We start from the raw sequence: 12,070 nt of genomic DNA on the forward strand, positions 1-12,070 counted from the left end.
TGCTCTGGTCAGGTAGAGCAATGTTTCTCAACTGATGGATAAAGTGGCTCACGGACCCGTTTTCAGTGGGTCGCGGTCCAAAATAATGTTAAGAGGAAGAAAAAAATGTTGGGTCAATTACTCTTCTTAACAGTAGATGGGAAAAAAGCTGTCCTTGATCTCTTTTTCCTATTCAGTCAATTGTGACCACAACATTTGTGTTTGAGAGGGACCACATCTCATTTCACTGTGATTTTGTTCATTTTTTTTCCCTTTTCTGTGCGTTATAATGGGTCCCAAGAAAGTTAGTGATAGGGGAGAGGAACGTGGAAAACGATCACTACAACCATTGTTTCGAAGGAGATGATTGCGGAATACGAAAATAGAGTGTAAGTGTCTGCCAATAAAGCGCTGGTGGGAGGTTCAGTAAAATATTTTTCTTTTTACCAATGTATTAATCTCTATTATCTATATGATTAATTATTGATTTTTATGTAAACTTTTATTAACATTTTGTGTACGAATTTATTTTGGTATGTGGCTATTTTATTGCAGTTCTAAGGAGTCGCTTATATTTAATGTAAGCTTACATGCCATTATGTATGGTAATTTACGACGTTTTGGTTCAGCGGGTAATGTTTTTGAAAAAAATAAAAAATAAAAGGTGATTATAGATAGATAGATAGATAGATAGATAGATAGATAGATAGATAGATAGATAGATAGATAGATAGATAGATAGATAGATAGATAGATAGATAGATAGATAGATAGATAGATAGATAGATAGATAGATAGATAGATAGATAGATAGATAGATAGATAGATAGATAGATAGATAGATAGATAGATAGATAGATAGATAGATACTTTATTCATCCCCGTAGGAAAATTCACACTTCCAGCAGTATACTTGTGTTGAAAATAAAGCAATAATGAAGTAAAATAAATATAATACATAAATACCCAATGTAACATGTTGATATAGAGTATTTAGATAGTGGTACATAAAATACACACTGTAATAAAAATAAGGTAATATGCAATGTGGGGGAGTGGTTTAATATGGGCTTTTACTTATGGTTTTCTTATGGTCTTCTATCTCTGTTTTATAGTGGAAATCTTGTCTTGGCTCACAGCTTGTCATTAAGGTGGAAATTGAGGGTTCTGAATGAAGTCAGACCAGTTGAGAACCACTGAGGTAGAGTCCACCCACTGACCCATATTCCATTAACCCTAAGACTTAACTATGTCATTTGGGCTGTGACAGGCATCCTGGCAACCGGCTTGTCCGCCAGAGTGCAATCATAAGAGGCTACATCCTCTCAGACCTTCCAGTCTACCAAGAGAACCAGAACAGAAACATCCAAAAGAATGCCAGTGTGAATGGACCACAATTAAAAGTATTCCCCATCATAAACATCATTATCTACCCAGCATTGCAATGGTGGTCCAATTAATTAAGCAAATAAGTGAGAATTTGGATTTGGAGCTATACAACAACATTTCTTTTGCTTATTTGTACAGCGTCGAGCTCTCAGGGGCAGAAAACCCTCCCCTGGTGGCCTGAACGCTATCAGATACACTGACCTACATTTGCAACGTAAATTGTAATTTTTGTCCTATTAACTTAAATTAATCGGAACAATTAGTTAACTTACTTTAATAGTGTTTTTGTTTTGCTACACAGCTTTGAGAGCGATAACGGAAAATAACAGCATTCTCTCATCATCTGACTGTTTGGTCAAAGGAATATTTGTTAAAGCCGAATATGACAAGCTATGAGTGTCGAAAGCAATGTGCACATCCAGTAAAAATAGTTTTAAAATAAGTCGTAAATATTCATCACTAGATACTTAATTGCACCTTTGAATAATGTTCTAAATATTGCATTTTGCGAGATATTTTTTTACTTACAATCGCTGTTTAGTATCATGCATGTAATTGAGCAAATCTCCACTGAAAGCACAGTTATCAAATAAGGACCAATGCTTTTGTTAAATTCTTATATGGTCTGTATTTGTATTTTTAGGGGTATTCATACTTACGGACAATGCATTGGTTTCCCCCAATCAGAGTCTTCCAGCCTGGGCAACAATAAACATTGTTCCTTGAGCCGCACACATTGGGTCTATGGAGAAAAATCACAACATATTCAAGAAAATGACAGATTTAAAAAATAAAACCCCTCTTCAAAAAGGAAATTATTACATATATCTAGCTATATGTTGGTAATGTAGAAAGATTTGACGCAGCCACGTTTTGCTAAACATCTTCAGAGATATACTATATTACAAGCTTGATTGCAGGGAAATTCCATTTCAATTGACCCGGTGTATTACACCAAACCCATTTTGATTTTCATGTAACTTGGTATACTTTTTCATAGTAATCACTGATTTAGTGATAGGGAACACTAATTTAAAGTCAAGTCAATCAGAGCAGGGGTTTGGGAGCTACAGACAGTATATATATTTTTTGTAAAAAGGACGGTTGCTGTCTTCCTTCGCATACTTCCACTTCAGAAACTATAAGTCAATTTGCAAAAAACAACGTACCGTAAGCGTAGGGAATTCAAATAAGAGCACAAATCCGTAAGTAATTTTTTAAGTTTTTCCGTGACTTCCTTTAGGATTCAGACCTGGGGATGGTGTAAAGGTGTGCAGTCCTTTGAGGATTGTGACTTGACCTGACTTGCAATCATTTCCAAGATTTTATAACTTTGACCGACTGAAGTATATAATGACCCTGTGGGTTCCGTAATTATTTTTTTTTTTCAATAAACACTGTCTCCCACATTTTCTCTAAGTGTTTTGCAGCAAAAAGGTTTCAAAGTATCCATACCTCAGATACTTATGATAGACATAGCTGTAATTGTCATTGCACCATACTAACAGCTAAAATTACTTTTAGCGAAGCAAATTATCAAAATTCCTGGAAACGATGTCTGACGTAAGCCACGTAGAGAAGCCTCCTGATCTGACTCAGTACATATCTTTAAAGATTTCAGTACCGTTAAGCTCAGATTCAAAATTGTTTATTATATTTCTTTTAAATGATTGTTTTCTTGGGGGTACAATGGATGACTGATAAGCGCCTCCGTCTCTTGGTTTTAAAAAGATAGTTTTCATGTTCTGGTTGTATGGAATCTTACATTTCAAAACCATGCACAACTAGTTATTTATACAGTATAACTTTTTGGTTGATGTCTTATTCTACATGGAATGTTTTTATAAAGCACTTTGAGTTGCATTTCAGTGTCTAAAAGGTGCTATTTGAATACATTTAAATTTCAATCAAGAAAACCTCAAGCCCGTTTGCCGAATGAAACAATATCAAACCTGAAGAGTGCTATTACATGTTTGTCGCCGAATCAAGAGGAATCTCAATGCACTCTCTTATTTCCATTAAGGTGCTGAGTTAGCATAAAAACCTCGACACAACGGATCGATGATGAAATTCGATGCTGACGCTTTTAATTATCGATTTTTATCTATTTCATCGATTCGCTGTTGCAGCCCTAGACAAAATACATGTCATAATTAATGGCAAAATACACGACGAAATTCAAGACAACATAAATACAGTAGTAAAAAAGATAAGTGGAAAAAATGAAAAAATATATGAATAAATTGCATTTCGGTCATACATTCAGGTATTACATGATTTATTTATTTGTTAATCTTTTTATGGCATATATTTGTGAGAATTTCTCTATATCTATGTTCATTTCTACATATGGCATGATCGGTCCTCCATAGATTCCTACGCCGCAAGTATTAATGTGCCTTAATGATGCACTTTTGCAAACATTTTCCATCGAGGTCAACGCCTGAGCCAGCCTGCCCCCCTACAGGTGCTTAAGGCCTACATATGTCAGACTTTCATCCCCGCTGACCCACGAATTCATCGGACATAACTCCATCCAGATCCATGAGGTAATGGTGAGGATGTCCGATACATTCTTTTGTTACTAAGTCATCATGACACAGCACGCCGCCTCTTCCTGAGTGCAGATGTTCACAGAAATGAACTTTGAGTACATTGAATAAAAATTTCTACTGTGTGACCTTTATCAGCTGTTTGCTGTCATCGCTGCGAACAGATGCTCCTTTCTTCGAGTTCACATGATTTTTTTAAAATACTGAATAGTTGGGTCGTGTCGAAGCCCTCTTCCATACATTGTTGGGCAAAAAAACACAATACATTGACCAAATTCTAATCACTGAGGTTTTCGCATAAGGCCGTTGTAACGCGCACGCAAATTCACACTTCCGCTCCAGCTGAGATGTTTGTTCCTCTGCAGATGCGATGTATTCACATTTTTTTCAAGGCCAGAATAAGAATTCCATTGGTTTGCTGTCTCTCGCTTGCTCTCGTGTTCTCACTGCCACAGCCACACACGACCAATGGCCTCCTTTGTTTGGATGTACCAGTAATTTATTATTGCAGGCAGCAGGAATGTGATCTCCTTGCCAGTATTTAATTGCTAAACTTTGCTCCAAACTTCCTCATCATGGACAATCTTACTCATCACAAGCAGCCTCGAATTGTTGTTATTAAAACTTGAACACACATCTTCCCTGACCTTTAAGACTCATAAAGAATATGCCAAGGTTAGGGGGTGGTATGCCTTTTTTAATGTAGTTTTCTTTTGTCTTTGCGGTGTTTCCCATGGACTTTTGTGAGACCCTGCTGGGAGGAAAGTCTAGAGGAGTCTGGGGCAAGGAAGAAAATTTTGTATATTTTAAATTTAAACACATTAATGTGGTGCATTTGTAAAGCAAAATCAGGAAGCTAGATCTTTGATGAATGTATGCCATAGTAAACTATCTAGCCATCCATCCATCCATTTTCTGCACAGATTATCCTCAGTAGGGTCGCTGGGGGGCTGGAGCCCATCCCAGCTGGCCTTGGGCAGTGGGCAGGGGACACCCTGAACTGGTTTCCACACAGAGACAGACAACCATTCACCCATTTATTCACACCTATGGACAATTTGGACATGCATGTTTTTGGAATGTGGGAGGAAACCGGAGAGCCCGGAGAAAACCCACGCAGACACAGGGAGAATATGCAAACTCTACATGGGGAGGCAGCGGTATCTGGACTTGAACCATGAACCTCTGCACTGTGGGGCTGCGCACTAGCCACCCATCCGCCGTGCCGCCCCCCCCCCCGTAAAATATTGAATCATAAATACATTCGTTATGGTAAATCAACTGCATTTATATAGCACTTTAACCAGTCACTGAGGACCTCCAAAGCACTACAATGCATTTCACTCTTTACCCATTGACACACTCACACACCAATAGTAGAATCAGCAATGCAGGGCGCCTACCTTCTTAATTCAGAATCGAACCTGCTACCTCTTTGGTCTCAAGACAACTGCTTTACCTCCTGAGCCAGCATGGTACACAAGACAGGGGTTTAACGCAAAAAATAGGTGCCCTATTTACTCACATCAAGAAAAACTATGTAGAGTAAAAATAATTTGTGTAAACGATACAGTTGAAAAATAAACTATTGATCGAACGCAGCAATATTATAAATCCACGATAAAGCCGATGCCATGGGTCTAACAAAAAACTATTTTTTAATGTATTTTTACCCCGAAAAGAAAAATTGTTATATCGCGTACACAATTTGAAATGATCAAAAATAAATAAAAGCCCGACTGATTTGAGAAACGAAGCCCATACTAAACTCAAAACTGCACTTTGGCGCAAAAGCGCAGCGCAGAAGTGTAGCACCAAAGTCTTCGCAGCTATGAAGGATGGGCGGCGCTGAAGTATACACTTAAAATGAGCCAAATGATGGGCGAAAACAACTATATTTTTTTTGCAGTGCAAAGTCCTGTTTTAACTAGTTACCATTATTAATTTTGTTTCCATAGTGCAATGGTAAGCACATTCGCCTAACAAGCAAAAGGTCCCCGGTTTGAGACCGGGTGGAAACATATGTTGACTCGGAAAGGGATGGGCGCCACCAGGCTGTACTTGCCAAAGACACACCACAAGAAATGGTACCCAACCAACAAACCAACATTTAAATACTGGAGGTTACTGTATATTTTGAATAAATATTAGTTCTTTAGTTTTTTGGTTAGTGTAATGTGCTTTTTTGTTTTATGCAAAAATATGGGGGCTTTTCGTATTTTTTTATTGCTTTTTAAAAGTATTTTGGCTCTTTACAGTGTCATGTGACTCTGTTTTACTATTCCACATTTAGTACTTGTTACAACGAACCCGATTTGATCAATCAAACAAAGAAACTGTTTTTTGGAACTAAGATTAAAATCTATTAATGAAAGGATTAGGTAAGGAAATATATCCAAGTGCAGCGCCAAATTGTGTTACTCATGTAAAAGTAATGTTACTTTAGCATTAACATTGCTCAAGTAGAAGTAAAAAAAGAGTCTTCCAAATAATTACTTTAGTAAAAGTAAGTGAGCATCATGCATGCTGAAAAAAAACCTCCCAGAAAAAAACAAAACAAAAAAAATGCTAGAGAAAAGCCCAGCCCGACTTAATGATTGACATTTTATGCTCGAACCCGGCCCAAATTTCAGGCAGGATTCGGGCCCGGGCCCTAGATCTGACTCCTAAAACAACTTCTAAAAACACGCAAAGATAGAAATTATTTTAAACCAAAAGGAAAATATCATTAATCGCTGCTGAATATTGGAATTTAGGAACATCGAGTGCCTAAACTTTAAGAGACTGATTCAGGTTCTTCTGCCAATAATATACAATACACTATGCTTTGGGGCATTAATATAATTAAACTGAGTCTAAATTGGGAAAACTTGGCAACAATTTCCAGCATTTACAAGCACTTCACCCAAAATTCATCTCATCTCATCTCATTAGCCGTACCGCTTATCCTCAGTAGGGTCGCGGGGGGCTGGAGCCCATCCCAGCAATCATCGGGCAGTGGGCAGGGGACACCCTGAACTGGTTGCCAGCCAATCGCAGGGCACACAGGGACAGACAACTCATTCGCTCATTCACACCCAGGGACAATTTGGTCCGGCCGATTAACCTGACAACCATGTTTTTGGAATGTGGGAGGAAACCGGAGTGCCCGGAGGAAACCCACGCAAGCACAGGGAGAACATGCAAACTCCACATAGGGGGTTTGATCTCACGACCTCAGAACTGTGCCGCACACGTGCTAACCACTGCCCCGCCGTGCTGCCCGCATTTTAACTAATCACTCAATTAACCAAAAGCGAGTGAGAGGACAAAAAAAGGGTGTAAGCGAGCACATGGCGTTTGCAATCTTTATCATGAGATATCTTAAAGTTATTCTGATTCATTTTGATTTTATATATTTAAAAATATTATATTTATTAATAATACAAGTTTATGAGACTCTGGCAGGACCAAGTAAACCCTTTCAATAGCATGGGAAACACTATAATGGCAACATCTGCCAGGAATTAAATTTACCATCGCCTATGGATGCCATAAAAAGTGACTACTTTTGGTAGAATGAAGCACTTCATATCACTTGCACACATTTTCTTGGAACCACATTGCAAAAAAAAAAAGCCAGTAGGAAAAATCTAACCAAATAATACTTTTTATGGGTTAAGTATTTATGTTTAGCTTGCAGATATTCGAGAACATTCTTATAGAATATAATTCAACATTACTTTATATAACACAGACTAACAATATGTATTATGCCTACGTATGGAAGTAGGAGTATTCAAATCTAATTTATCAACTTGTTTTGGAATTTGATTGCTGCAAATTATTACGGGACTGTTTTTCATTGCACTATTGTTTTGATGTACTTAAAATTTAGGCTACCTTGTAAATATGTTTGACAATTTATCCTGACATTCTTTTCATCTTATTTTTGTCTTTTACGTCTATATTACGTGTTTATCCTTGATGCCTGATTTCGATGTTACCAATGCATAGTATGTTGTTATCAATGATAATTAAGACAATTCCAATTCTAAAATGTTATTAGTTTATACTATTAATTACATTTTCATATTTGATTTGACTAATACTTTGAATAAGCAAAATGTGATATCATAACAGTTAAGTTTGGTCCGTTTTAACTACTGTATTATCTTTTCAATTTCCCAAAATTGAAGTTGAAAAATAAGTGGTAGTAAAATAAATACTTTTAATTTTAGGTATTAATTTCCCCACCCTAAATGTTAAAGTATATAGAAGTAGTTTTTATATAATAGACGTAGAAATATGAATAAGTTCTCATTTTAAGTTTTAGTTGTCTTAATTTACTAGATTTAAACATATATAGTGAAATGAAAAATATACACTTAAAATGAGCAAAATGATGTGTTAAAACATCTATATTTTATGCAGTGCAAAGATCCGATTTAACTCGTTACCTTCATTATTTGCATTTATATACAGAAAGTGACATTTGGAATAAATAGTAGTTGTCAAAGCAATTTTATGCTACATATCTTTTACTTTGATTAAGGTTTTTTTGGTCATATAATATGCTTTTGTGTCACATTCTATGCTAAATTATGAAGGCTAATTGTATTTTCAGGTACTTGTTTTTGGTTCTTTACAGTGCCTCCTGTCATGTGACTGTTTAACCAACCAACATTTAGTATTGTGACAACAAACTCAATTTGATGAGTCGAACGAATTCTGCGAAACTAAAATTAAAATCTATTAATCTATTAATGAAACCATTATGGTAAGGAAAAATTGTCTGCTAAATAATTTTGACATTTATGCCTAGAATAACTCGTACACCCTGTATGAGACAATCACCGAGCACATCCCACCCACATTTAAATCTTAAATTCAATGAAAGCAAGATTTTGTATTGCTAGAAAAAAACAAGATTCAAACTCCAAGCCATTAAACATTGAGGCGGACTCTTGCATATGAATCTTGTTTTACTTGCTCAAGAAATGTATAATGATGCATACATGTTTGTCGTTAAGAATGGGCAAGTACTGATAGTGCCAATACTAGCCTTATTTTAAAAGGAGACTGTAAAAAATGGTACAGCCAAAAACGAGTGCTACCAAGCACATGGAAGAATACAGACTACGGCAGAGGTCCTCCAAGATTTTCCATTCATATTTAAGACTTTATTAGACTATTTAAGACCATGCATTTATGAAACAGTAAAATAATCTGTCAGAATAACTAAGAATAACTGCATAAAACAGAAACAAGTAACAGTTCCTATCCCAAAGTTACTTTGATGACAACAGCAGGTGAGAGAGACTGTAAAGCGCCAACATAATGCTGCATTTTTGAAATTGCAAAAATCTGGATATTCCGTACAACAAATTGCAATAATCAGTGAAGAATGGATGAAGTCGGAGAAAATGAAAAATAATTTTACGACAACGTTCCAAACTTTTGTTAATTAACTTATTACAGTTTATAACAGTTCTTAACTCAATAACACACATAAGACAGGGGGGATATTAAGACATTTGAGAGTTAAATTTAAGACTTTTGAAAGGATATAGTTTGCGGTTATCAAATTTAAGACTAAGTTTTTAAGACCCTTTAGAACCCTGTACGGAGACTCAAATTAGCCTACCCGCACCATTTTTCTTCCCATTTTTTGCCTAACCATTCACAAGGTTTTTGGGGATACCCATAGCAGCAAGATGGTATACAATCATGTATCTAAGTAAGGCTCATACTAAATAAAATAAATACAGATATATCTGAATATTTTTAAAAAATGCTTGTTTATAGGATACAGTAGTATGAAAAAGTATCCGAATCCTCTTGAAAGCTCAGACTTCTAAATAAACCTCCCCCCAAATAAGATCTGATCTTTCTCAAAATCATAGATGGCTTTCATGTCATGGTTTTCATAGTGTAATTAGATCACACAATAACAGAAGAGTGAGGAATAAGTAAATGAACCCTCTACCTAAGGCGGTGGTTCTTAATCTAGGTTCGATCGAACCCCGGGGGTTCGGTGAGTCAGTCTCAGGGGCTTAATTGAGGCTCTGCCGTAAAAGTGGTCGGACAAATATTTTCAATATAATTTTGCAAACTTTTCCCTTCTTGACAACTGTGTAAATAAGATCAAAAATGTGTCTGAAATTGGTGACATTTGTGTACCAAGTGAAACGAGCAATTACTAGACACTCTATAAGCTAGCAAAGTCTTTCGACAGATGCTTTCCTGGACGTGACTCATATCCAGCATGGGTTAAAAAGCTCTTCATGTTTAATGATGAAGCAACAAAAGTCAACGAGAATATCTCAATGAAATCATTAATATTCAGCAGAACAAGTATAGAAGCAAGTCATCAGCACATCAACACTCTCATCGTTTTGGTGTAAATACATGGAAAAGTATCCAGGTACTTCCAAGAAAGCCCCGTATTTTTTCTACTGTTTGTTACTACATATCCTTGCCAACAATCCTTTTCAAAGATCCTGGAAATAATAACCACAAAAAGGAACAGAATTTGAAAAATGGAAAGTGAAAATGACATGAGAGTAGCGGTGAAGCCACACATACAAAAACTGCTCTCTCAAATGCAACAGCAGAAGTCACACTGATTTGCAGTTCTGTTTCTTATTAAGTTAATGTATTATTTTGGCATAGTCTATAGTCAAGTGCGGTTTAGGTATGTACAAAGTGTTTTTTTCCGTTAAAAATGTGCCGGGTGCTGCTTATAATCAGATGCGCTTTTTCCAAATTTTACTTAAATATTTTACACGGTTGGATTCACTGGACTCACCTGAATGTAACCAGACCATGTTTGCAGACAATCATGTCATTTAATGACTGCCAGGGGACATAGTTGGTGAGTTACGCTGGCTTTATAGTTATCGGGTATCTCGTTTTAGACTGATAGTGTCACGGTTGCCCATTACCCCAATTGGCCCCGCCCGTTTGGCGCCAGCTGCGGCTCATTGACTAATTGGCTTCCCTCTCATTTAAGCTAAGTGACAATAAAGGAATATTCTATTCTATTCTATTCTATTCTAAGTGCTCTCACTCACCCTTGGTCAGTCCGTCAACGAACCTCTGCACCGGCGAGACGTTTGTTTTGACATTCTATGGTATTCTGCTTGTGTATCCTGTCCGATATCGACCCCGTCGGTCCGGTATCAGCTCGTGTATCTGGTATCTATCCTGTCTGTCCCGTCCTGTCCCGTACCGACCCCGTCTGTCCGGTATCTGCTTGTGTAACTGGTATCATCTCGGCAGCCTCTGGTTTCCCTTTGTTCCACGCCTTACTTCATCCGCCCAGCGATCGCCGGATCATTGGCGTTTGTGTTAACGTGCATGACTGCCCCATTCCCATAAAATAAAGCTTGTGTGAGAAACGTTACGCATCTGGGTCCTCCCCCTGTTCTGGTTCTGACAGATAGTGATGTTTCCGTGATAAGTACTGGACATCTTGAAATGGTCATATCCTGAATCCCAAGAGTTTAAGCGTTCTAATGATATGTGTGTGGGATGGCATATTTGAGTGACAACAGACTAAACCATTTGGTAATTTACGTAGCTGATAAACCCTGCAGGACGCTATTGGAAGCATCCCTCATTACAAATAATAAGGAAGATTTTAGTTGGAGGCAAACTTTAGATACCAAAACATTCGTAAAATCAGTCAATTGTAAAGCGAAGTACCACTGTATAATAAAATTAAAGCTGTCTATACGAGTTTAATGATGTAGAGATTATTAAAGCAGGGATCAGAATGGAGATTTTCATTTTCAGCTGAAATAGCCAGGGTCCAGGGCGGAGCCCGGTGGGGGGCTCAGGGGGGCGAAGCCCCCCTGAAGTCAACAGCATTTATCTTATTTGCTATGTGAAAATTGCACTAGAATGAATTAAATCCAACAAAACAGAAACCATGTATTATATATATATATATATATATATATATATATATATATATATATATATATATATATATATATATATATATATATATATATATATATATATATATATATATATATATATAAATTAAAAAAATAATAATATATTGACATTAAAAGCATTCGTAATATTGAACATGATCATACAAAATAATCTATTTTAATCATGTTTATAACAAATTTTAAATTTTGTTTATCCTGTTCTAA

General features: G+C 36.6%; 1 protein-coding gene and 1 non-coding gene across 2 annotated transcripts in view; one reads left to right on the forward strand and one right to left on the reverse strand.

The window, feature by feature from the left end:
• The window catches only part of fbn1 (fibrillin 1), a 91,235-nt gene that overhangs the window by 74,767 nt on the left and 4,398 nt on the right, over positions 1–12,070 (reverse strand). Inside the window, exon 3 of the mRNA XM_088334322.1 lies at positions 2,028–2,110. Coding sequence (XP_088190448.1) covers positions 2,028–2,110 — 83 coding nt within the window. The remainder of the gene's footprint in view (positions 1–2,027; positions 2,111–12,070) is intronic.
• Positions 5,869–5,941, forward strand: trnav-aac (transfer RNA valine (anticodon AAC)). Its single transcript has one exon. It is a non-coding gene; the product is annotated as a tRNA-Val (tRNA).

The sequence above is a fragment of the Urocampus carinirostris genome, chromosome 4 (assembly GCF_059441175.1).
Source record: "Urocampus carinirostris isolate Australia breed hairy pipefish chromosome 4, RoL_Ucar_1.0, whole genome shotgun sequence".
Classification (NCBI taxonomy): domain Eukaryota; kingdom Metazoa; phylum Chordata; class Actinopteri; order Syngnathiformes; family Syngnathidae; genus Urocampus; species Urocampus carinirostris.